The sequence below is a fragment of the Leucoraja erinacea genome, chromosome 23 (genome assembly GCF_028641065.1).
Source record: "Leucoraja erinacea ecotype New England chromosome 23, Leri_hhj_1, whole genome shotgun sequence".
Lineage (NCBI taxonomy): Eukaryota > Metazoa > Chordata > Chondrichthyes > Rajiformes > Rajidae > Leucoraja > Leucoraja erinaceus.
The window spans coordinates 4,562,593-4,589,490 of NC_073399.1; the positions used below are offsets into that span (position 1 = coordinate 4,562,593).

Genomic DNA, 26,898 nt, shown 5'->3' on the forward strand with positions numbered 1-26,898 from the left:
GCCCACATTACCAACACTGATCAACAAATCTAATTGGTTTTTTGAAGGAGAGAGGAGTGGAGAGAGGATAGAAGGGGAAGAAAGGGATAGATGAGGAGGGGGGTGTGAGGGGGAATGGAGAAGGGGGAGGTGGATTGTTCCCTCGCCGTCCCAGGGCAGCGCTCCCGCCCCTCCAGTCGCCGTGCTTCATGCACACAGCCCCAGCTCCACCCCTCTCTCTCCCCGGGGAGACGCGGTGAACAATACAGGGAGGGCTGGGCCGGGGGTTGGAGCAACGTTTGCAAACCTCGGCCTCAGCTCACACCCGTCCACCCGGACCCCAGCATCCGCTCCCACTGCCGGCCCTTCTCTCCATCCCTCCCTCCTTCCTCTCTCTCTTCTCCATTCTCTCCTTCCCTCCCTCCCTTCTTTCTCTCTTTCCTTCCCTCCCTCCCTTCTCTCCATCCCTCCCTCTCATCTCTCCCTTCTCTCCTTCCCTCCCACACACACACATAACTTCTGAACCTTCTGAATTTTGTAGTCGGCAGGGCAGTACTCTACATATTGCCAACTTTAAATTTTTGTCAAGCCAATGAACCAAGCCAATTAATCTACACACCTGTACGTCTTTGGAGTGTGGGAGGAAACCGAAGATCTCGGAGAAAACCCACGCAGATCACGGGGAGAATGTACAAACTCCATACCGACAGCATCCGCAGTCGGGATCGAACCCGGCTCTCTGGCGCTCCATTTTTGCTGTAAGGCAGCAACTCTACTGTTGTGCCACCGTGACTGCCCATAACGCACAGACAACTAACACACACACATCACGCACAACCAACTAACACACACACACACAACTAAATTAGAATGGGGTAGAAGCCCAAAGGGTAGGATGGGTCTGAAGCCCAAAATGTAATGGCTGGACTGGAAATATTGTTGAAGGTGAAATGGGGAGAAAGGAAGAGGAGAGTACTTTATTTTGAAGCTGGCACTTGGATGGCATGAATGTAACTTGCCATTTGTAAGACCACCTTCACTGATGGCTTGTTTTTGGCATATACAAATTAGGGCACTGCATTATATGAGTGGTTAATGAGTTGTAGGAAAAGTGATTTTTACACCAGTCTGTGTAATTCAAAATATACTTCATTGCTTTTAAACATCTGCGGGTTGCAAACGGAAGGGAAAATCCAGGTCCCTTTATTTGCAGAAGACACATGTTCCAAACAAACTGGATCGCCCTCACCGATTCTTGTGTTGACTGACAGTTTTTCCAATTTCTAACTATTCGAAGAGCAGCAAGTCGTAGAAATTGGTCACAGATAAATAGCTGTTGGCATCATTGTGTAAAATAAAGAGATGGTGATGTCAGTGAACAGATGTACAAGTCTAACCCAGTATCTCCAAGGAACCTCAACACCTGGCACTTGCTCATACAGATTAATGTCAAGCCAGCACATCTACACAGCCAGACTAATTTTTAGTCACCTGGGAAATGCATTCTTGTCTACCAATTTATCTTGGCTGCTAAAAATCTCCAAATCAGAAAAATAAAACACATTTTTTTTTCAAAACAAAAATATCAAATTTCATTCTTCAAAATTGGCCCTAAACTGCAGGTCAAGGTTCGGCTTTGAAGTTAACTCTCCAAATTCTTAATATGAGAATTCCTCTACCAATCCATTTTTTTTTTTTATCAGCCTTATGTAGAAATGTGCACTGAGTACTTTGGGACCCAAGGCAAGACAAATATTAGGCTGGCTGGGCCTGTTCTACCATTCAACACCTTTACAAAACGGGAATGTTAATCTTGCATGTAAAAAACCCACTTGAAACATTGGCCAGAAGCACAAAGCTAAGAACCCAACCCAATGACAGCGCAGAAGTGGTTCAGTCAACACAGCACAGAAACAGGCCCTTCAACACACTGAGTCCATGCGACTATTGACCACTTGCTCGCACTTCTGCATCAGCTCCCTACACACTGGGGACAATTTACAGACATCAATTAACCTACAAACACGTATATCTTTGGGATGTGAGAGCAAACTGGAGCACCCGCAAGATACCCACATGGTCACAGGGAGAACGTACAAACTCTAGGCAGGATTGAACCCGGGTCTCTGGTGCTGCTTTACCTTCATTCAAATTTTAAAATATATATTTCTTTGTTTCTGAAGTAATTACGAAACACTGCTGTCTGATGAAGAAGTTGAAAGATTTACAATTACCAGTGCAACATTTAAAATACATTTTGGCAGGTACATAGGAACGTTTTAGAGGGATATGGGCTAAACGTGGGTGAATGGGACTAACTTAGACACGCCACCTTGGCCAGCAAGGGTGAATTAGACCAAAGGGCCTATTTCTTTGCTGTATGACTCCAATTTCCCCCTTTGGGTGCATCAACGAGTGCTGTGCATGGTACGAGTGCCCAATCTTGTGACCCATAAAATACTGAGAAAGTCATTGAAAACTGGTTGAGAAATTGTTAAGTAGACACAAAATGCTGGAGTAACTGAGCGGGACAGGCATCATCGCTGGATAGAGGGAATGGGTGACATTTCGGGTCAAGACCATTCTTCAGACAGAGTCAGGGGAGAAAGAGGCACACAGAGATTGTTAAGGCTGTTTTCGTTTTGTATGAAATTAAACTGCATGTTACCCAATGGTCACTGCTTGCCGTGCCTTGTTATTTAAGCACCGACTAATGTGAAGCCTGTCGGATCTGATCTGTGGCAGCTTCCACACATCAGCATGAAGGGCCCGTCATGGCGGTGAGGGAACACTGCGGATGGGAGTTGGTGTATAGGGCGGTCACGGGTGTTCATGGTGGCGCAGCGGTAGAGTTGCTGCCTTACAGCGAATGCAGCGCCGTAGACCCGGGTTCGATCCTGACTACGGGTGCTGTGTGTGTCTGTACGGAGTTTGTACGTTCTCCTCCTGACCAGTGTGGGTTTTCTCCGAGATCTTCAGTTTCCTCCCACACTCCAAAGACGTACAGGTTTGTAGGTTAATTGGGTTGGTAAATGTAAAAATTGTCCTCAGTGTGTGTAGAATAATGTTAATGTGCGGGGATCGCTAGTCGGCCCGGTCCCGATGGGCCGAAGGGTCTGTTTCAGCACTGTATCTCTAAACTAAACTAAACTAAACTATAGTCCTGGGCAATACACCTCCATGTGATGGCCTGCTCTGGTAGATCCACACATCTTGTGAGATCCCCTGGGCACAATATGATTGCAATATCCAGTAACGAGATGCAGATCGCAGAGATGTTGCTACAATTATTGTCAGTAATGCTTATGGACAAAAGTAGAGTGTAGAAAAACGAGTCAAGCAGAAGATGTGGACAAACATTGACATCCCAGTGAGGACTTTTGTTCAGACAACTCTGTCAACTTGCTACGAGATTTACCCTTTGCTTTTTTTATTAGTGGAAAGTGCAAGCCATAGGGTGCATCTTTAAGAACCAGTTTCTGTGGACAACGACTGTGCACTGGATGAAGTCACTCGAAGGTGAATCATACATGGATCACAATGCAAAGGACAATTACCCAATGTTAGTCCACTGGGAGTTGAACCCTAGTTCAAGGTAAAGAGAGTAAAATGCCATTTATGTACAATGCACACACAGGCATGGCTGTAAATAAGTCCCATGTCCAGGCAATTGATAGCAGTGCAACAGCACACGCGCCAGTATACATCACAATCACTGACTTTTCGGATCAATGTAAGCTGGAGATAAAAGTAAATTGTACAGGGCCTGCATACATATTTAAACTTGAATGAAATGCCACTTACATTGTTAGAGGAGTGCAGTGAAGGCATCGTTCCTGTTAGTTTTAGAGTCCACAGGACATCTGCCATGATCCTAACTAGTGCATGTTGACAACCTATACGGTTATGAGAGAACACCAGCGGGGCATTCTGTGGTCAACAACATCCTCCCATCATCGTTTGCAGCAGGGGGATTCATTAGATAATGATCAAGTGGTGGATCATTGGTTATTTAGTTCCTTCTTTGTGCAAGAGTGCTGACGTCAAATGTAGCTGTGTTGCTCCTGCCCAAATGGAGCATTGGCCAATTTAGCATGATAAATCTAAGGTACTCAAGTCTCTGGACCAGATCTATTTATTAGCCATGCGCTGAGTCCTTGTGCATCACTAATCAATCTCTCGCAACACTGCGAAATAATTTCAGCAGGATAAGGGATTCGTATATTAATGTGGCCACGGTTTTGTAATTATGTAAATCTGACATGGACTGATGGAGCAAATACCAAAATATTAAATATTATCTTGAAATAGGAATGGTGCATGATGTTATGTTACTGAATTGCAGTTAGATGCTTCGCTTGATGAAGCAGCGATGAGATTTTGAATTCTGGTAGCAAGTTTACAACCTAATTTGGAACTATTTACTGGTACCTGCAGCTGTGAAACTCCCAGTGGCTGCAAAAATAAAGTCCTAGGTTCGCTAATGCCCTTTAAGAAAAAAAATCTACTTGCTGGTCTATATGTGACTCCATGCGCAGCAATGTGATCAACCATTTCCCTGAAGGTAGACAAAAATGCTGGAGAAACTCAGCGGGTGAGGCAGCATCTATGGAGCGAAGGAATAGAAGATGTTTTGGGTCGAGAGCCTTCTTCAGAGACTGATGTGGGGGTGGGGGTGGGGGCGGGAAGAATGTTATTTCCATTCTTTCGATTCATTTTCGACTTTTCCAGCATCTGCAGTTCTTTCCTATCCATTTCCCTGAAGTATGCATCCATGTGGGATACGAAAGCCAGTCAGTACAGTGGAGGAATGGGACGATTAATAGACGTTGGCCTTGCCAACAACAGCACCATACTGTGGGTGGATGCAGAAGGTGATTGTAACTGAGACTGGAGGGCTCATAGCAGATCATATTCCCGTTATGGGTGTTAAAACAAACAATGGGCTGGGAATAATCTCCACCCCACTGTCCCTCTAATAGGGAAGATGAAAACTCACCCCACTGGTGTAGATTAATGCCCCTGTCCCACTTAGGAAACCTGAACGGAAACTTTGCGCCCCACCCAAGATTTCCGTGCGGTTCCCGGAGGTTGCAGGTAGTGGAAGCAGGTGGGGAGACTGACAAAAACCTCCAGGAACCGCACGGAAACCTTGGGTGGGGCGCAAAGTCTCCAGAGGTTTCCGTTCAGGTTTCCAAAGTGGGACAGAGGCATAACATATCAATCTCTGCCAATATAACCTTATATACTATGAATGATACACATGCTGCCGTGCTATGTAATCCAGTCCAGGACTCGAGTAAGGAATGCAGTTACTGATAACAACCCTGCTTGTCCCCAGCTCGGCAGTCTGCAATATGATACTCGTGCGGTAGTATGTATTATTCTCTCTGCATATCTTGTGGTTCACCTACCTTGTAATGGAGTGATTACAAACAACTGGGTTTCAGGGAATCGCTCTCCAGAACCCGATTCAGTTTTTGGAAAATTATGAAATGCAGTGAAATAGCCAACGGCATTAAATTATTTATTAAGGGTAAGAAATGTGTACCTTAATGCCACCCCACGACTGGTTGGAAAGAAAATCGACGGGCGTGGATACTCCTGGATGGGCTGGATAACGAAGCAGGAAGTCAAACTCTTTCGGATTAATTTCTTTATTAGTTAGAAGTATCTGTCAAGTTGAGGAAACAGAGAAAGACAGGCTTATGAATTAATGATGCCATTTCATCTCACTGCAAAAAAAAAACAACCCATCAATAACGAACAAAACTAACGACTCCAGCTAACAGTTCATGTAAATTCACACCTAGTTGGATAAATCTCAGTTCCAGTCAGCTTTGAAGTAGGCTTGTTCCCATAGTGTTATTGCTTCATATTACCATAATGACTAATATTCATAAATCTCTGATACTTGTACTCTTTTCCCTAGTGCATCTCCTTTTCATATTTCATGATATCAGAGATATGTTACCCATTTAACAGCACCATGCATATAAGATTGTTAAGAGCAGCCAACCAGAACTAGACAAGGTGGACACATCTCTAATTATCTCAAAGGCTATAAGTTATTTTGTGGATCAAACCATTTAAAAATACTATTTCTTGTACAATGTCATGTTTAAAAGTAGATATGCGAATGGAAATATCATTGGTCTTGCTCCATCAGAATCAGGGGCAGACATTTATAAGCACACATCCAAGCAGCCCTAAGATTCGAGTCTTTTATTTTGGTTGCCGATCAAAATTAAACAACAATTGAATTATGTCGGTGTTGGATTTCTCATGTTAACCCACTCTGCCCTCATGTCCCATCTTCTCATCTCACAACGAAGATAAACACAAAAACCTGGAGTAACTCAGCGGAACAGGCAGCATCTCTGGAGAGAAGGAATGGGTGACATTTTGGGTCGAGACCTTTCTTCATACTGAGAGTCCGGGGAGAGGGGGACTAGAGGTATGGAAGGGTAAGGTGTGAAAACGACAGATCAAAGCAGACGATGGAAATATAGAATGGTTCATAGTTAGCTGAGGGGAAGGTGACAACAAGGCATGCACGGCCAACCTTTAGGTGACAAGGAGCAGTGTTCCTGACAGATTTATAATATCCGTAAGCCCAAGATAATGATGCAAATGTTATAACAATGTACCTGCAAAAGACAGGTTCATTGAAACATTCTTCTCATCGCCTGTTTCAGGTGAAGCTTGGTCTGCTATTTACTTCCATCATGACCTATTTCATTATTATTTCAGATTTTCTGCTTTGCCATTTTACTCACAATTCAACACCATTCTGTCCAAACTCACAATAGGAGCCGGCAGGTTTTATATTTTGACAATAAACATTGCTGTTTATTCCAAGTTTTGTTAAAAACGTTGGATTACACTGCACAGTTAACAACAACATTGAATACCTGTATTTGATGTAACAATTTCTATAATGGCTACAAATGACCTGGTTAGACGTCACTATCCATGCCCCGAGTTCATCCACCTTACTGTCAGGCCTCTCGCACTGCTCTTTAAACCAACAGTCCTGCCATGCAACCCGCGAGGTCCTGCATTTTACCCTTTTTGCCTAACTCCATGGCCTCATTCAAGAGCGTTTTGCTTTCATACAATAAAGAAATTCAGTATGTCAAAAATAAACAAACAAACAATAATTGTGCTAAGTTTAAATCAATGCCCCCACGTCTCTGTAGTTCCGAGCTAAGTTGGAGGTTGTAGTGTTTAGTACCCTGATGGTTGTAAGGAAGAAGCTGCCCCTGAACCTGGATGTTACAGTTTTCAAGCTCCTATACCTTCTTCCCAATGGCAGGAGTGAAACGAGTGTGTGGCCTGGGTGGTGTGTGGGTCTCTGATGATGCTGGCTGCCTTTTTGAGGCAGCGATTCTTGTCGACCCCTTGGATGGTGGGGAGATCAGTACCCGTGATGGACGGGGCAGTGTTCACCTTCTTTGTTCCCGGGCGTTCAAGTCGCCGAACCAGGCTGTGATGCAAGCCAGTTAATCTGCTCTCTACTGCACACCTGTAGAAGGGAGTATTTGTCGACATACCAAAGCTCATCAACCTTCTATGGAAGTGAAGGCATTGATTGACTTTCTTTATGATGGCATCAATGTGATCTGTCCAGGACACATTCACGCCCAGGAATTTGTAGTTTTTGACTCTATCCACAGTCGTGCAGTTGATGAAGACAGTTTGTGGATCCTCAGTCTTCTTCGTCTAAAGTCAACACTCGGTTCCTTGGTTTAACTGACACCCACCGCCCTTTGTGTGAAAACGTTACTCCTCAGATTCCTATTAAATCTTTCCCACCCCTCACCTTAAACCGATGTTTGACAATAAATACTTGACAATTCCTTTCCGTCTAAATATCATTGGTTGTTTCAGAGTTAATCAATTGGGTGTGCTGGGAATGGAGGGGGTATGGATGGTGCAGTTTATCTTGGCATCATGTCCAATATAGACATTGTCGGTCGTGAAGAATGTTTCTCTAATGTACAATTCTATGTTCTACTTTCTGCACATATCCAAAATTAATCAGCAAGTACACCACAATGTCATTGGAATTTGTTGTTAGGAAGAATAACCAAAATTTCACAGTGGGAAGGACAGAACAGACACTAATAAATTCTCTGAAACTCTGAAGGTTATTGCTTGTGTCCTGCACTTGATTAATTTGGACCAGGAGCTCCGTTTTTCCCCTGTTATTTCATCCACACGCTAAATCAGGGCAGAGGAGTTTTCTCTATAAAAGGCGTAGGATTTAAATCCAGGTTAATAGGGTAAGATTGAGAGCTGGAATATAGGTTAATGTTATTCAGGGAGACTCTTTAGTCAAGCTTAAATAAGTCATTTAGGTTTTCTACAATTTAGACTCTGGTACAACGGGGAAGTGAGTAGGGAGCAAGAATATGGGTCAGTGCAAAGGGGAACTCAGCACCGTGAATCAAATGTTGTTGTCATCCATTAACGACATGCCTTTGCACATCATTCACATGAATAGGACAGCATACTGATGGGAAGAGGAGGGAGAATATTGAGGCTGAGCACGTGTGTTAAGGAACCACGGTCGTGCTGGATTGATTAGGTACACCGAGGATAAGATTTTTAAGCAAAGGACCGAATTCAGCGACGGTACATTTTTGATAACACTATTTTTTATGCTGACGTGCCCCAGGCAATGTAATATGTTCCTACGTTTTCAGCGCTCCCTGCTTGACTAAAGAGGCAGTTAAATGAGCATCACTTTTCCTTCTGGACGTGTCTTTAATTTAACTTTAATGGGTACAAGTACCTCTCTCCATGTGCAACCCTCCCAGATTGATTTCAGCTGTGAAAATAGCCCTTTCTAGTGTGGCAATTCAATTAGTATTGAATCATGGGTGATCTGCGCTGGCCTCAACTCCTCTTCTGTGACTCAATCTTTCAAATAGTTAATATTTATATATCTACTTTGACTGTTTAAGGATCTTGCCTCCACTGCCTTCAAGCAATTCACTACCTCTTGGAGAAGACATTTCTCAAGCCATCGTTTTAAATATAGGCCCATTGTTTTGTAACTATGTTCCCTTGTTCATGACTCAGCCACCAGTGAAAATACCTCAACACCTATCCCATCATATCTTTACGTTTGAATAAGGACACCCTTATACCCCGTCCCACTTAGGTGATATTTTCTGCGACTACAGACGACTAGGCTGTTTTCACATGGTGCCACCTGTATGGTCGTGAGTCGTCTCCTGAAGTCGCCTAAAGAGTTGTAACGTTTTTCTGGTCGCCGTTGGATTTTGAAATGTTCAAAACTTTCTGCGACTGTGGGCCTGATGTAGCTTGACTTCTCCTGTCGTAGGTCCTGTCGTAGGTTGTCGCCAGGTGACGTTGGTTGTCGCTGGGTGCTGACTGTGGTGAACTTCATTGGCGACTACCTACGTCAACCGGCGACAGGTACCGGCGACTGAATTGTCTTCAGTTTTCACCAACAGGGTCGTTGCTTGTCGTAGCTTGTCGCGGGTGACGTAGTTTAGCTTTGGCCGTTGTAGGTTGCCCTCGGTGTGGCCGTAGGTGGACGTCCTAAGTCGCGACGATGGAGTCGCCAGTTGTCGGTAGCTTGCCGTAGCTTGACATCGACGAGGTGGAGGTGGTAGGTTGTCGTAGACATTGTCGTAGAGGGGGTCCGGTTGCTGCTTTTTCGGCGACCTGCTACAACTGTGACAGTGGTCGGCAGTCGCCGAAAAACATCGCCTAAGTGGGACGGCACATTAATACTTTTAAACTTTAAGCAAAACAGAACTAAACCTTGCAGTCGCTCTTGATAACATAATCTCCCATGGCAGTAATTAGCCTGGAGATCATCCTTTGAACTGTCTCCAATGCCACTACATGCTTCCGTTGGTAAAAGGTGCCACAACAATGCACACTGTTTCAATTGTGGTCTCACCAGCACCCTGGACAATAGTAATGACACATTCAGCAAAACACAAAGTGCTGGAGGATCTCAATGGGCAGAGAGCATCTGGGAATGGGATGAACAGACAGTGTTTCAGGTCGCGACCATTTCTCAGACTGATTGCAGTAGGGGAGGAGGAACAACAGCTGGCAAGTTTGGTGGTTCAGATGAGGTAGTGGAGGTGTTTGGCTGTTGGGTGGAGTAAGTGACAAATGCTAGAGGTGAAATGGAGACAAAAAAGGATTGCAGATAAGTAGAGAAGTGAAATGTATAGCCAGAGGGTGTGACAGGGGAGAGGGGAAAGAGCAGAGATAAAAGGGATATGGAGCATTTGGGGAAGGAGATCAGTGTATGAAGGAGGGGAAATGACAGGGTGGTGGGAGATTGTGAGAGAAACGAGTACACACTGGGGTGGGATGGAGCATGGGGAGGGGAATGGTGGAAGTACAGGACAAAAATGCCAATGTGGGAATGGGAAGTGGAGTTGAAGGGAATGGCCTCTACAGAAAGCGGGAAGTGATGGGAATGGGTAAGTGGCTGGTGGTGTGATCACGTTGAAAGTGGTGGAAATGTCATGTTGAATGATATGTTGGGTGCAAGACTGGTGGAGGGAAGGTGAGGGCCGGGGAATCTCTATCTTGTCCCATCTGGGGCGAGAGGAATCAAGAACAGAATGGTGGAACACAGAGGAGACACGAATGTAGATTCTGTCCACAACAGTTGCCAGGGTGTGATGAGGTAACACCTGTACTATAAATGCCTCCCCGATATCTACCTGCATTCCGTTTTCAATATAGAATATCAACGGGCCAAGAGAAATGTGACTGAACAGTGTCCTCACATTGCAGCCTGGCTGAGATGGGCAAGATTTAGCATTGAGTGGAAAAACTTTCTGGGCTAGTCAGAGGATGGTGAATCTGTGGAATTATTTGCCACAGAAGGCTGTGGAGGCCAAGTCAATTGATATTTTGAAGTCATAGAGATAGATAGATTCTTGTTTAGTACGGGTGTCAGAGGTAATGGCGAGAAGGCAGGAGAATGGGGTTAAGAGGGAGAGATAGATCAGCCATGATTGAATGGCGGAGTAGACTTGATGGGCCAAATGGCCTAATTCTGCTCCTATCACTTATGACCTTATATCAGTGCATTTATCCAGCAAGCCATTGGGAAAACCAAACTGCATCTTAAAGGACACATGGTATGTAAGGAGGGTTCTGATGAAATATCTTAATGCTGAAACTTCTTCACAGATGCTGCCCAATTCATTGGATAATTCAAGCAAATTTCTACTTTTAGTTTAGGATTCCAGCATCTGCAGTGCTGTGTCTTCCCAAGATTACACAAAGGGTGGTGGGTGTATGGAACAAACTGCCAGGGGAGGTAGTTGAGGCTGGGGCTATCCCAATGTTTAAGAAAGTTTGACAGGTACATGGATGGACATGTTTGGAGGGATATGGGCCAAACGCAGGCAGGGTGGGAAGATGTTGTCAAGATGGAAAGAGTACAGAGGATGTTGCCAGGACTAGAGGGTGTGAATTAAAGGGAGAGGTTGAGTAGGCTGGGACTAGGGTGATCTTATAGAGATGTATCAAATCACGAGAGGAATAGATTGAGTAGATGCACAGAGTCTCGTACAGAGTGGGTAAATCGAAGACCGGAGGCAAGGGTTTGAAGTGAAAGGGAAAAGATTTAATATGAATCTGAGGTGTACTATTTTCAAACAAAGGGTGATGGGTGTATGGAACAAGCTGCCAGAGGGGGTAGTTGAGGCCGGGACTATCCCGACGTTTAAGAAACAGTTAGACAGGTACATGAATAGGACAGGTTTGGTGGGACATGGACCAAATGCAGGCAGGTGGGACCAGTGTAGCTGGGACATGTTGGCCGGTGTAGGTATAACCATATAACCATATAACAATTTACAGCACGGAAACAGGCCATCTCGGCCCTACAAGTCCGTGCCGGACAACTTTTTCTCCTTAGTCCCACCTGCCTGCACTCATACCATAACCCTCCATTCCCTTCTCATCCATATGCCTATTCAATTTATTTTTTAAATTGGGCCGAAGGGCCTGTTTCTACACTGTATCACTCTATGACTCTATGACAAGAATTGCCTTGTATGGAAAAGTGTTAAGATGAATAAGAATTAAAATGAGTTGCAGAACAATTCGTACGTACCTGGAAGGTGACCTGAGCTGCGTAGATGAGCTTATCACATTCAAACAAGCTTCTTGTAGTGTATTGAAACACAGAAAATGTGATGCTGTCGATCAAGTGGACAACTCTCTGCTTGAGGACTTCATCAGTGGGTGCTCGTTTCACAGCCATTTGGAATACCACGTTAAAAGCCTAACAAAAACAGCAACAACTTATTCACAACTTATGCTACTGAACGTTGTATTGCCATCTTTTCTGTAAAAACATCGAACATCACGATATATTTCGCGTTATATTCTTTGCTTGAATTTAATATCAAAATGTCATTTTTTAAAGCATTCAATGACATTTCTTGGAATTAATTTTTGGAATCAAATTTCTTGGAATCTAGAGCAGTCCTGAACTACTATCTACCTCATCGGGACCCTCAGACTACTTTGATCGGACTTTACAGGCTTTACCTTGCACTAAGTGATATTCCCCTATCATGTATCTGTACAATATGTACGCCTCGATTGTAATCATGTCTGGTCTTTCCCCTGGCTGGTTAGCGCGCAACAAGCTTTTCACTGTACCTCAGCGCACGTGACAATAAACGAAACTGAACTGAAGTGAACTTATTCTCTCTCCCATTACAGTTCTGGTTTAACTATTTCAACTATTTCCATATTTCAACTTATGAGCACATATTTTCAATATAAAAGATTTTGAGATAATGGGGAGGGGGAGGGGGGGGGAAATTAAAACAATCAGGATAGTTTACTGAGGTAGTTCATCAGCTGAATGGAACAGCAGGGAGCAAGGGTAAGATGCGTTGAGCTTGTACATACATACCTTCAAGGAGAACTGGTACATGGGGTGGATTTTATTCAGGTCATTCATGATGAAGTATAAGACTGAGGCTCGGCCAGCAGCTAGCCGGTAATGCTCTCGTGCCTCATTGATCTTTAGTTCTGTTACCTTGGCCTCTTTTACCTGCGTGAGAAAGAAGATGATTAATTGGTAACAACATGGTTTTAATTAACAAAACAAACGCATGGAATCTGTAAAGAGTCATTTGGGGATCACCCTTGCTAACAATTTCAGGTGCAAAGGCTCGGCTCAACAAAACCTCCTGATTTTATGATGCCATGCAGAAGCAGTTGGCAAAAGCTGTTTCCCTTTGAATGCTGTAATGTTCACACAGATGGCTATATGGAAGAGCAATGCGTGACGTCTTTGAAATCGAGGTAAAATCCCAAAGCAGCACAGCCCTGCACCGCATCCAAATCCTAACACACACACACACACACAGAGCTCAGATTCAGTTGGAAGGGAAGTGTCTCATATCAATCCTGAGGTGTTCTGACTTAACACATCAGGGCTTCTAAATTATATCTTGCAGCTGATCTAGATAATTTCATTTAATTTCTTGTACATAATATAAAATACAAACACTGTGACGGTCTGGGAGGAGTGCAGCAATTTGGTTGTGCGGGTTTCGGAGAGGCAACCCAGTATCCTCAGTGTCTGACTCCTAAATGAGTGCAAATTTCCAATACAAACACGCATGCACACGTGTGCACCAACGACACAAACACTCACAAACACACTACATTTAAATTCTCTGCATGAATTTTGGAGGCTTGTGGACCTGATTACCACCCAGAGTTCCCAGGCCGCTGTGAGGACTCTCCCGACGCCAGAGCACCACCACCCGGCGAGAACGGCCAGGAACATCGGGCCTCCGTAGAGGCAACTGTGGAGGCCTCAATAGGCCCGACTATGGGTGAACTGGGGTTGGGGACTGGACTTTGTGCCTTCCCTCATGGTGGGAGCCATTGTGTGGGGGGATGTTCTTTGTGTTTAAGACTCTCATTGGTGTTATGTCTGTATTCTTTTTTTGTGCTGCTAAATGGCAAAACGCATTTCACTTCATTACACCTGGATGTATGTGAATGTGACCAATAAAATACCTTGATACCTTGATTGCTCACCTGACTCACTGTGCATGGTTTCACACTGCACTCCTATGAGTTGCCTCGCTGAAAGCAGGTCTTGATGTGAACATTTCCTCCCACTGCCAATGCCAATCAGTCAAACATCATTTTGGTAGAAGGCAGCATCTCTGGAGAGAAAGAATGGGTGACGTTTCGGGTCGAGACCTTTCTTCAGACTGAGGAACCCTAAGTCTGAAGAGGGGCCTTAACCCTGAAACATCACCCATTCCTTCTCTCCAGGGATGATGTCTGATCTGCTGAGTTACTCCAGCATTTAGTCTATCTTAGGAGTAAACCAGCATCTGCAGTCCCTTCCTAAACATTTTGATCAAATTTATGGGGTGAAAATAACAAAATCTTATCTTGCTCAAAGGCTCTTTTCTTTAAGACCTGCATTAAATCACTCTTACAAATGATACATTGTGGCTGGTGTGTATTCTCATCTGGAAATAATCAGCATGCTTAAAGAAAGCAGCAGAGAAAAACGCATTCTCCGGCACTTCAAAATATTATTTTCATAAGCCTTAAACAAAGCAGATGAACTAATTAACTACATTGTACATTGTATGTTAGTAACATTGGTCATGCTCCATCCACAATCCTGCTTTACTGGATATATACTTCTGAAACCTGCACTCCCACACAGAAATATGCATCTATTAATTTCCAACCTTTCTCTCTGGAATTCTTTCCAAATATAAATTGAGGAACGTTTACCAAATTGGATCTTTGAGTAGTCATATTCCCATCTTCATGTCATTCAATTACTCCAACTTTGTTGCAGGTATTCTACATTTGAATTCTTCACACATTTATCTGGCATTCCCTTGTTGATGGGTCATGTTACATTGACGCAAACCCCCCCCCCCGCCACCCACCGCAATCAGTCTGAAGAGGTGTCCTGACCCAAATTGTCACCTGTCGATTCCCTCCACAGATGCTGCCTGACCCTCTCTGTTCTTCCAGCACTTCTTGTTTTACTCCTCATCAATAGGCTCTTTGCTAAACTGACTTCTGAGGGATTTTGTAATAGACTTTGGCAGAAGCAAAGGTCAATAACCTGTTTAATTCCTTCCAGACTGGCTATAGTATTCACCCATGTTTTCCAGAAATGCTGCCTGGCCCAATATTCTGTGTCTTTTTTTTGTAAACTAGCAAATGCAGTTATTTTTTTTATTACATAGTGTTCAACAATTTTTTATACAAACATACTGACGTTTAATACATTCCCTTATTCATCACGAATCACACATATAGGTCTGAATGCACGGCTATTCAAATAACATTCAATTTGTAGCTAGATTTGGCCTCACTTTCTCTTCAATCTCAGCAGCAGTCCTTTTAGTCGTCTCCAGATTTTCTACCAGGGCCGTGTCTCCGAGGAAGTTTCCAGAAGCGGAGGAGAGGCGGGAAAGTAGGTTGTCCTCCAAGGTCTTCAAGGTGATTTTGAAGCCATTCTGCTGCTTTGTTAGGTTGGACTACAGAGAGAGAAGAATACCACAGGGATCTCAGTCATATTTTAAGACTATCAAATGCACCACAAGAGCAAAAGTTGCAGGGGAGCAAATCTTTTATGAAAGCCCCAGCCAATTAAAATTACAAATGACTGCAAAAATGAGGATCCTGTCTGTACAATACAATGCATGGTTAATACTTTCATTCTAACATCACTCCAGTGACCTAATTAGAAGAACACTGCAATTATAGAGTGCAGAGTGTTTATAATTTTGCTAATTAGAATGGGGTTAATAATATATTATTCATATCCTCATTGGAGTGGAACAACACTTTGGGGACAAATGACATCATCACTTTACACCTGTTCCAATATTTAAAATATTGGATGAGCCACAAATGATATTCCACAACTGTAGATTTGAATTGTTGCCTCTTAGGGTTAAGAGAGAAGGGGAGTCGTATACAAAGTCTACAACATTGACATGAACAATTTGTTCCAAATGATCTATAGTGGGATGTATTCTCCACATGCTCCCACTCTAATTGCATTTTCATACATTACATCTGTAATACCTTCCACTACCTTTACTCTCATGTATCAAGCTTATTCTTAAATGCATGAATAATATCTGCTTCAAATATCCATGTGCAGCACATTGACCTCAATCTTGTGCAAAGAAGTTCATTTCAGATGTTTTTATTTGATCCATTACTGATTATCTTACATTTATGGCCCTTTGTTGAGGAATAATACACAGGGGGGGGAAAGGCTTATTCAGTTTCTCTGATGTGCTGGTTCTAAATGTTAAAGGCTGTTATTGTGGCTTCTCAGTCTTCCTTTCCCTGGTAAAAGGAGTCCCAATCTGTTTAATCTCTCAATTTTAATTACATCATGTGACATCTTTTCTGCTTTGTTTCAATGTCCTCTTTGTAGAGAGATCATAACTCCACATCATAGGCCATAACTTGACATTATCTTTCTGCTTTTATATCTAATTGTATCTGGAAAAAAAATGCTGTCTTTCTGACACTCTTAATTAAAAGAAGCATGATGCTAATTTTGGAAGGGAGATTCCCGTTTCTGCATTTCTGCAACTCATTATTGAAATCCTGTTTCTGTATTTCTGCAACCCATTATTGAAATCCCTGTAAAATGATTTGAGATGCAATCTAATCACACGGACACACCCTTAAGTAAAAGCATTTACAGTATATGATACCCGGGATATTTTCTAATTATTTCTACTTCTGGACTCTTACCAGAATAGGGAGCTGAGGTATTGCTGGATGTATGGGTTGAGTCTCAATATAATGGCCCAACAATTAATAGCCGGCTTTCCCAAATATGGAAGTAAGTGATATGAAACACTGATTATCATTTTCCTTTTTGTACACAGACCAGAACTCCACATCGTAAACCAACACATCGCTGAAAATTAATTCAGCTTCTTAAAGCACCTACCAGCCAGGAGACCCATTTGCTGCTCAACTCTATTCCCTCCAAATTGCTGGTCTCACCTTAGTTACTAATAGTTTATCCCCTTGGGTAACATCCTTTGCCACCACCTATGGGTAGGTTTTCTCTTCCTGGCATCATTCTTATCCATCCTGATGTATTCGGAGAAACCTTCAATATTTTTCATCCCTGCCCTGGAGCTTACCCAAAATCTAACTTGGATCCTTTCTCCTCTCGACTATGAGGTGCTCCTCAATAAAATCATCAGTAACTTATCAGTTTCCTTTTGCACGCACAGGAAGTGCACTGAGGTGTCAATTTTGTTTTGCATTTCAAGGATAAGAGATTTAATAGATGAACAGAAATTTCCCCTGATTAAATATTTGCTAACAAATGATAATGCCTGCAAACTCTACTACAAATTCTGTTTCTTTGGGAGCTATTCTCTGGCAACAGTTTGGAGCTGATCGAGACCATTTGTAACCTCATATCTTACAGAATTGATGATCCATCCTTTCCCGAAGAGAATATGGACATTATAGAAACATAGAAACATAGAAATTAGGTGCAGGAGTAGGCCATTAGGCCCTTCGAGCCTGCACCGTCATTCAATATGATCATGGCTGATCATCCAACTCAGTATCCTGTACCTGCCTTCTCTCCATACCCTCTGATCCCCTTAGCCACAAGGGCCACATCTAACTCCCTCTTAAATATAGCCAATGAACTGGCCTCAACTACCCTCTGCGGCAGAGAGTTCCAGAGACTCACCACTCTCTGTGTGAAAAAAGTTCTTCTCATCTCGATTTTAAAGGATTTCCCCCTTATCCTTTGGCTGTGACCCCTTGTCCTGGACTTCCCCAACATCGGGAGCAATCTTCCTGCATAGCCTGTCCAACCCCTTAAGAATTTTGTAATTGTGGATTATCCCACAATATGTCCTATCATAGGCATAGTCACACAACCCCAAACCCAGCAAGTGCCTGCCTCAGTTCCTTTTCTGGTTTGGATTTTGGGTATAGGAGCAAGGAGAACCTACTGCAGTTGTACAGGGCCCTGGTGAGACCACACCTGGAGTATTGTCTGCAGTTTTGGTCTCATTCTTGCTATTGAGGAAATGTAGCGTAGGTTCACCAGGTTAATTCCAGGGATGGCAGGACTGACATATGATGAAAGAATGGGTCGACTGTGCTTGTATTCACTGTAATTTAGAAGGATGAGAGGATATCTTAAAGGCCTGTCCCACTTGGGAGTCATTTGCGTGTCACGCAGGTGGCGCGAAAAGTTTTCGTGGATCCCAAAAACCTGGGGCGCCGTGCGTGTCCCTGCCTACGTCACCACGCGCGCGTAATGCACATCTTGCACGTGTCGTGCGTTGTGACACGTAAATTATGTTGTGTAAATGACTCATAAATGACGCCCAAGTGGGACAGGCCCTTTAGAGAAACATATCAAATTCTTAAGGGATTGAACAGGCTAGATGTCTGGAATGTTCCCAAATGTTCCAGAATCCCAACTCGGACCATGTGTTGAATCTTCGCCAAATATAAATGTGTAGCAGAGGTGGTCTTCGTGAAAATTAAGGAAGGGGGAAAAGTTTGTAATTGATAAAATGAAATGTTTGCAGATTTAGGAGAGGAAGGGAGAGAAGGCATTGAGTATTTTGCCTCACATCAGTTGTCCTCCATCAAGTACATAAAACAAAGATCACTTTCAGCTACAGACACAGGTGCAAAAGTCTTACTAATTTGGGAAATGGAATAACCAGTGATGGATTTTATTTTGAGGTTGCTAACGGAATCAAGGGATATAGGGAAAAAGCAGGATCATATTGAAGATGATCTGGCGGTGCTGGCTCAAATATAACAATAATAATAACATTATTTATAGAGCACTTTAAAAACAACCCCCGTTGCAACAAAGTGTTGTACATGACTAATCATGGACAAGAAATTATTACACGACAATAAAAACATTAAAAGAAATAGTAAAATTAAAAACATTAAAAGCACTAAAACAGGAGGAAAGTCTCAAGCAGGGTCAAAGGCCAAGGACTATAAATGTGTTTTAATACTGGTTTTGAAGATGGGCAGTGAGGGGGCCTGTCTGATGTGCAATGGCAGAGTGTTCCATAGCGCTGGAGGAGCAACAGAGAAGGCTCTATCCCCTCTGAGCTTCCGCTTAGACCTCGGTACCTCCAGGAGCAGCTGATCAGCTGACCTGAGGCACCGGGCAGGAGCGTATGGGTGGAGCAGCTCAGAGAGGTAAGGCGGGGCGAGCCCATTTAGAGATTTAAAAACAAATAAAATAATTTTAAAATGAACTCGACAGTACACCGGGAGGCAGTGTAGGGAGGCCAGAATTGGCAATATGTGCTCCCTCTTTAGAGTTCCGGTTAAAAGGCGAGCAGCAGCATTTTGAACCAACTGGAGACGAGCCAGTGAAGATCAAGCAACTCCAAAATAGAGTGCGTTACAGTAATCCAGCCTAGATGTTATAAAGGCATGGATTACTGTTTCAAAATGCTGCCGCTCAAGAATGGGCTTCACCTTTGCCAGCTGCCTTAGGTGAAAGAAGCTGGACTTTACCACTGCGCCTATTTGATGATCCAATTTAAAATCACTGTCCATCCTAAAACCCAGGTCCAAAACTGTTGGCTTCACATACCATGCCAGGGGACTGAAGTCAACAGGGGGAGGTTCACGGCAGCCATTTGGACCAAACAATATCACCTCTGTCTTCTTTTCATTAAATCCTATGGCCTACTGGCCTACTCCTGCACCTATTTTCTATGTTTTTATGTTTCTAAACCAGGGTTACCAACCCCATCCCTGGCCATTGTAATATTCCCCACCCTTCATGTACATAACCCCGAGGGCTGGCTGCATTGTAATGGGCTTACTATCACACAGGCCTGGATTATGGAGAATTTGCTCATAATCACTACAAAGTGAAAACATGATGAAACTGACAACAACCGCAGCGTATCAATAAAAGTGTAGTATATAAGGAAGGTTCAAATTGGTTAATAGTGATTCAGTGGAAAAGACGTCAACTGCAGCAAGTTGCAACCTTCTCCAACAGAATCAAGTGAAAGCACGAGCAGATACGGACTTAAGCTAATTATAAATCTGCCCCGCAATAAAGTATGTGTACAGCCCCGCATTTTCTTACAAGATTAATGGTTATTTTTGTATTAATATCTTCTAACAAATGACTTGTCTGCATGTGTATGTGTGTGCGTCTGTCTGTGTGCGTGTCTGTCAATGTGTTTGTCTACATATGTGCACGCACACGCACAATAATTCTTCAATAAATATTTGGAATTGTTTGCCTTCTTGTTCCTACATTGCAGCCTTTGAAAAGATCATAATCTAATGGGTTGATGAGCCATCTTATATCTGAACATCATAGCCGCTGGGTACAGGGGCCTGCTTAACTTGCCTTAATGCAGCAAATATCGAAAAGAGGATATTCTTGTTAAAGGTTGTTAGATCTATGTGTGCGGCTTGGTGGAAAATCAGCCACAAGTTCCAGAGGTTTGCTGCCAAAATAAATGAGGAGCTTCAGAGTTGCATGTTAATGCTACTGAATTCATTTATACATATCAGTCCAAATACAAGCTATGCATTTGTAATAACTGCTAGTTATTAGGACTGTAAGGAAAATGTATTCATGTTTATGCCAATATGTCATATTCTAATGGTTGGTGAATAAATTGAGAAACTGGCATTTGCTGCAATTCAAAAATAGAGGGATATGTAAATAGATGAAATATTATGCTCAATGGAATCCTATTAGAAGAATGTTTTAATTGAATTGGATTTGAATTAAAAAAACATATTTATCCCACGCAATTCAAACACTGTATTTAAGAAATGTGCAAGATGACTCTACCTGAAGTTTGCCATGTTCATTAGAGAGAGTAAATTAATTTCAAATCAGTCTTAAATGTATTCCTTTTTAAATAGAATGATATTACACTGAGATAAATGCCTGTCACATAGATGAAACATTGCCAGAGACCATATCTAATCCTACTGATATGTTAAATGCATCCTAACTATCTTACCCCTCCTATTCCAGCATGGACTGCATTAACTAAAGTACATTCTTGGCTTATTATTAAATCCATTTTCTCCCTGGATATCATCTCCCATGAAGAGATGATATTGATAGGAAAAATGTGCTAATGTTCAGATGAGTAAAATATCCAGGAATATCCACAAGTCATGATAAAGTGCATTATTATAATTGCATAAGAAATGTGAAGTAATATATTTTTAAAGTGTCTCGTTTACAACACAATTATTCCATTATTAAGCATTCATTTCTACCTTCACACATTGAGGAACAGTTTTATCAGCAACGTGGAGATTCTGGACTAGATTTGCCTGTATTGGTAGCTTAATCTATTGTGCCACTGTCAGTGACAGCTTTGTTGACGCAGACTGCTCTGAAAATTGTTCCTGGATCACCTTAGCCCAAGGATTCCCACAATTGGATGCTGTGCACCTTCTAGCTTCTGAAGAACTTCTCATTCTGCTCTTATGAGATATTTTCCACTTAACATTTCAAATAGAATTTCTTGGCAGTTTTGACAATTTAATGCAAAAATTATCAGCATCATTATTGCTCGGGTAGGAACCTATTATGACCTGAAACAAAACTTCCCACGCTTAAAGGATAGGAAGGAACTGCAGATGCTTGTTTAAATGGAAGATAGGCACAAAAAGCCTGAGTAACTCAGCAGTTCAGGCTACATCTCTGGAGAGAAGGAATAGGTGTTTTTTTCGGGGCAAGACCCTTCTTCAGACCCGAAACATCACCCATTCCTTCTCTCCAGAAATGCTGCCTGTCCTGCTGAGTTACTCCATCATTTTGTGTCTAACTCACTTGTATCCATCTATCACTTCTCAGGCTTTGTCCAATCTCCACCGTTTAGAAGATTGAGGGGGGGATCTTATCGAAACCTACAAAATTCTTAAGGGGTTGGACAGGCTAGATGCAGGAAGATTGTTCCCGATGTTGGGGAAGTCCAGGACAAGGGGGTCACAGCTTAAGGGCAGAGGGGAAATCCTTTAGGACCGAGATGAGAAAAACATTTTTCACACAGAGAGTGGTGAATCTCTGGAACTCGCTGCCACAGAAGGTAGTTGAGGCCACAGTTCATTGGCTATATTTAAGAGGGAGTTAGATGTGGCCCTTGTGGCTAAAGGGATGGAGAGAAGGCAGGTACGGGATACTGAGTTGGATGATCAGCCATGATCATATTGAATGGCGGTGCAGGCTCGAAGGGCCGAATGGCCTACTCCTGCACCTATTTTCTATATTTTCTATGTTTCTATCTTTCTATTTCTACTACGATCAATCTGAAGAAGGGTCCTGATCCAAAATGTCACCTATCCATGCATCTCAAGAGAAGCTGCCTTATGCACAAAGTTACTCCAGTGCTTTGTGTTTTAAATTTGATCAGTTCTGCTGGCAGTTCAGTCTGTCACAGCATTCTTCTGCTTCAGAGCTGACAAATCGTGCGACATTTGTTCAGATGCAGTGGTCTGGAACTTACTGGTGAACCCAATTACTATTGCCTGGCTGTGCTCCATCACTCTACTCTGCATGGAGTACCACGACATGGCAGAAGCTTGATCAGACCCCTTAATGCTTACACAAGGGACTCAGTGCACAGGATCCATGAGCATATTTATTTCAATAAGTATTGTTTGGCTGTGTGGAAGACAGGCTGGAATCAGGCAAATCTTTATTTTTTTTAATTACTTTTTTTTAATGTAATGATCTTAAATACATGTTTCAGTTGAGTTCACTTTCTTTAAAAAAATAATATTTATATGTTTTTTATTTCCAATTTTAGAAACATAGAAAATAGGTGCAGGAGTAGGCCATTCGGCCCTTCGAGCCTGCACCGCCATTCAATATGATCATGGCTGATCATCCAACTCAGTATCCTGTACCTGCTTTCTCTCCGTACCCCCTGATCCCTTTAGCCACAAGGGCCACATCTAACTCCCTCTTAAATATAGCCAATGAACTGGCCTCAACTACCTTCTGTGGCAGAGAATTCCAGAGATTCACCACTCTCTGTGTGAAAAATGTTTTCCTCATCTCGGTCCTAAAATATTTCCCCCTTATCCTTAAACTGTGACCCCTGGTTCTGGAACTGTGACCCCTTGTTCAGGAAATGCTTCTTCAAATCAAAGGACCCCTTCCACTGTCATTGGGGGACTCTGACAGGGGTGGAGGCCTAGGACAGAAAGAGTTGCTGCCTGACCCGCTGAGTATTCCAGCATTTTGTGTCTCTCTGCGGTGTAAACTAGTATCTGCAGTTCCTACACATCAGGTCTGTTCCACTGCGAAATCTCCTCAAGGTAATGCAGAGTTTGACGAAGTTCTCCTCCTCTCTTCAACAGAAGTTCTGCACATTGACAGTGGAGAAGGCTCAGGACAGAAAGAGATGCTGCCTGATCCGTTGAGTTACTCCAGCATTTTGTGTCTATCTTCAAATCAAAGATGTTTTAAGAACATTGAAAAACAACATCAATAGCTTTCACAGGTGGTAAAGGTTGGGATCTGGGCTTGTTTTGACCTATTAAAGACTTCCAGGGAAGTTTCCTGGATGGAGATGTGGGATTCATTGGAACAGGAATAAGGCCGTGGAGGCCAAGTGAATGGATATGTTTAAGGCAGAGATGGATAGATTCTTGATTTGTATGAGTGTCAGGGGTTATGGGGAGAAGGCAGGAGAATGGGGTTAAGAGGGAAAGATAGATCAGCCGTGATTGAATGGTGGAGTAGACTTGATGGTCCAAATAGCATAATTCTGCTCCTATCACTTATGAACTTATGAGATCAGTCTGAAATGATTGCTCTGAGTATTGCTGCTGGGTCAGTGAGGTCAGCCTTTTGGAGGTAGATAGGGAAAGGGGGAGTGGGGTGGTGAGTGGAGTGCCTCCCAGGAAAATCCAACCCTGTACTCCATTGCACAACCAACAAGTGTCTCTTTACTTCTCATGCCTACATCTGAAACCACATCATAATTTGAGCCCATGCATCAATAAAGCAATGACATTTAAATCTGTCACGACAGAACAGCCACTGTTTTGTGCGAATAGGCTGAGAGGAAAGTAGCCAACTTTGACATTCCTCATTGCGAAAAACCAATTAAATTGTTATTGCCAGTCCCAGACATCAGGAGTAGATATATCGCGGGAATGATAAAAAATAATTTGCCTGCAAGAGGTGGGAACTAATTGGAGATCATCAGAACATTGGCAAAGTTATAAATTAAATCTGTTTTAAGCTGAAGAGAAAGGTAAGGTCGAACAGTGGGAATATCTGTGGCATGGTTGAGAATGAAAGAGAATGAATATAACAAGTGTTGTTGGCCAAGCCTTAGGGAAGGTTCAGTGCTGGTAAATTACTTATAAGAGGTAATTGACCTGTAATTTTTATTCTCTCCAAAGATGCTCCCTGACTTGCTGTGTATTTCCAGCATATACTGTTGAGGTCTCCAATTTACAACACCTGCATCGAAGGTGCTTTGCATCTCATAGTTCCTGCATTTTCCTCCCTTTACCGCTGTACCACTGTACCATCGAAAGCATCCTGACCACCTGCTTCACGGTATGGTACAGCAGTTGCACCGTAGCGGACAGGAAGGCACTACAACGGGTGGTGAAAACCGCGCAGTACATCATCGGTGCCCCGCTCCCTGCCATGGATGCCCTCCACCGAAAACGGTGTCTGAGACGGGCCGGGAAGATCATTAAAGACCCCTCACACCCCAACCATGGACTGTTTGCCCTCCTCCCATCAGGGAGGCGGTACAGGAGCCTCAGGTCTTGTACCAGTAGGATGAGGAACAGCTTCTACAATAATACCATCACATTGCTGAACTCGGAGTCCCGCCGATAGACTTCTCCAGTCTCTCCGTCCACATTGTTCGATTATTGTTTGATTATTCTGTATTTTTATTTTTATTTCTATATTGCACTATACTACGGATGACGCTAAACTGCATTTTGTTGTACCCATACTCGTATTTGTGCAATGACATTAAAGTTGAATTGAATTGAATTATTTCCTTTTTTCTTTCTTTCCTTCTCTTTCATTCACATCCTTTCATATGTCTCCTCAGGCCAGATCAGTAATAATCAACACATCTTCACCACCCTCTCTCAGCCACTACCACTTGTGTGATTCAGTCATTGGTGTCCATCCATCAAAGACATTCGTTTGTAAACACAAGAGATTGCAGATACCAGAATCTTGAGCGTAACACAAAGTGTTGGTTGGAACTCAACTGGCCAGTCAACTTCTGAGGAGGAAATTGACGAGCGATGTTTCTGATCATAGACACAAAATGCTGGAGTAACTCAGCGGGCCAGGCAGCATCTCTGCATAGAAGGAATGGGTGATGTTTTGGTTCGAGACAACTTCTTCAGACCCTTCTGAGTTACTTGCTGAGTCCCGTTGAGTTACTCCAGCATTTTGTGTCTATCTTCAGTGTAAACCAGCAACTCCTACACATCATCGTTCTGAACAGATCCCTTCTTCAGACTGATTGTCTGAAGACATCTTTTTTGTTCTCTTCAGCTACTTTGTAATGTGAAACACATTTGATTTCTCACGGATTTCTGTTTATAAAAGTGATATGTTGGTTATAGGAACATAGAAACATAGAAATTAGGTGCAGGAGTAGGCCATTCGGCCCTTCGAGCCTGCACCGCCATTCAATATGATCATGGCTGATCATCCAACTCAGTATCCCGTACCTGCCTTCTCTCCATACCCCCTGATCCCCTTAGCCACAAGGGCCACATCTAACTCCCTCTTAAATATAGCCAATGAACTGGCCTCAACTACCCTCTGTGGCAGAGAGTTCCAGAGATTCACCACTCTCTGTGTGAAAAAAGTTTCACTTTGCAACAATGCTGCCTGACTTGCTGAGCACTTCCAGCTTTCTTTATTCTTACTGCCATGAACAGAGTTTTGGGAGAGCATGGTTAGATTACTTTACCTTCAACTCTTCCAAGTCTGGTCTTTCCATACTGACTACAGCAGCCAAAAGTTGATCCTCTAAGCCATCTCTCGTTACTGTGAAGTTGATGAGGGTACACTGTGCCTGCATTTCAGGCTGATAATGGGGGTTCGCCAGCTTGGTGTGTAGAATAAGGCGGAAGTTGGAATTGTATTCGCATTCCTTGTCTCCAATTTTGATACACCTAGGTTGGAAAAGGAAGGCCATTAGTTCAAGCACAACATCAGTAATATCAGTATAATTGAATGTGAAGTGAAGATGCCATCCACCACTACCCTATCCTGTCCTGTCCCCAATCAACAAGCCAGTTATGGATCCAGTTGCCAACATGCTTCAGATCACTTTTACCTTTTCTCAGTAAACCACACAGACCTTGTCAAAAGTCTCGCTGAAGTCCATTTAAGCAGTGTTCACAAAACCATCAATTTTCTTTTTTGACTCCTCAAAAAAAAATTCAGATGATGACATAATCACACCTGCACAAAACCATGCTGACTGCTTCTAATTAACCCTGGCCTTTCCAAATAAAAATAAATGCTGTCCCTCAGAATCTTCTCCAACAAACTCTCCACCCCCGATGTGTGTCCCACCGACTTGTACTTTCCAGGCTTTTCCCTCCTGTGAACAGTATTAGCAATCCTCCAGTCTTCTGGTACCACACGCGTGGTGAGGATGATCCAGAAATCTCAGTCATATGCAACGTTTAAGAAGCAATTAGACAGGTACATGGATAGGACAGGTTTAGAGGAATATAGGCCTAATGCAAGCAAGGGCGACTTATGTAGATGGGACATGTTGGCCAGTGTGGGCAAGTAGGACCTGTTTCCACACTGTACAACTATAATTCATTGTCCCA

General features: G+C 43.0%; 1 protein-coding gene across 1 annotated transcript in view; it reads right to left on the reverse strand.

Moving 5' to 3' along the window:
- Positions 1–26,898, reverse strand: part of LOC129708122 (dynein axonemal heavy chain 9-like) — a 295,482-nt gene that overhangs the window by 64,777 nt on the left and 203,807 nt on the right. The window contains exons 55-59 of the mRNA XM_055653686.1: positions 26,022–26,226; positions 15,384–15,548; positions 12,926–13,066; positions 12,113–12,283; positions 5,531–5,653 (exon numbers count right to left, since the gene is read on the reverse strand). Of these exons, the coding sequence (XP_055509661.1) occupies positions 5,531–5,653; positions 12,113–12,283; positions 12,926–13,066; positions 15,384–15,548; positions 26,022–26,226 (805 nt within the window). The remainder of the gene's footprint in view (positions 1–5,530; positions 5,654–12,112; positions 12,284–12,925; positions 13,067–15,383; positions 15,549–26,021; positions 26,227–26,898) is intronic.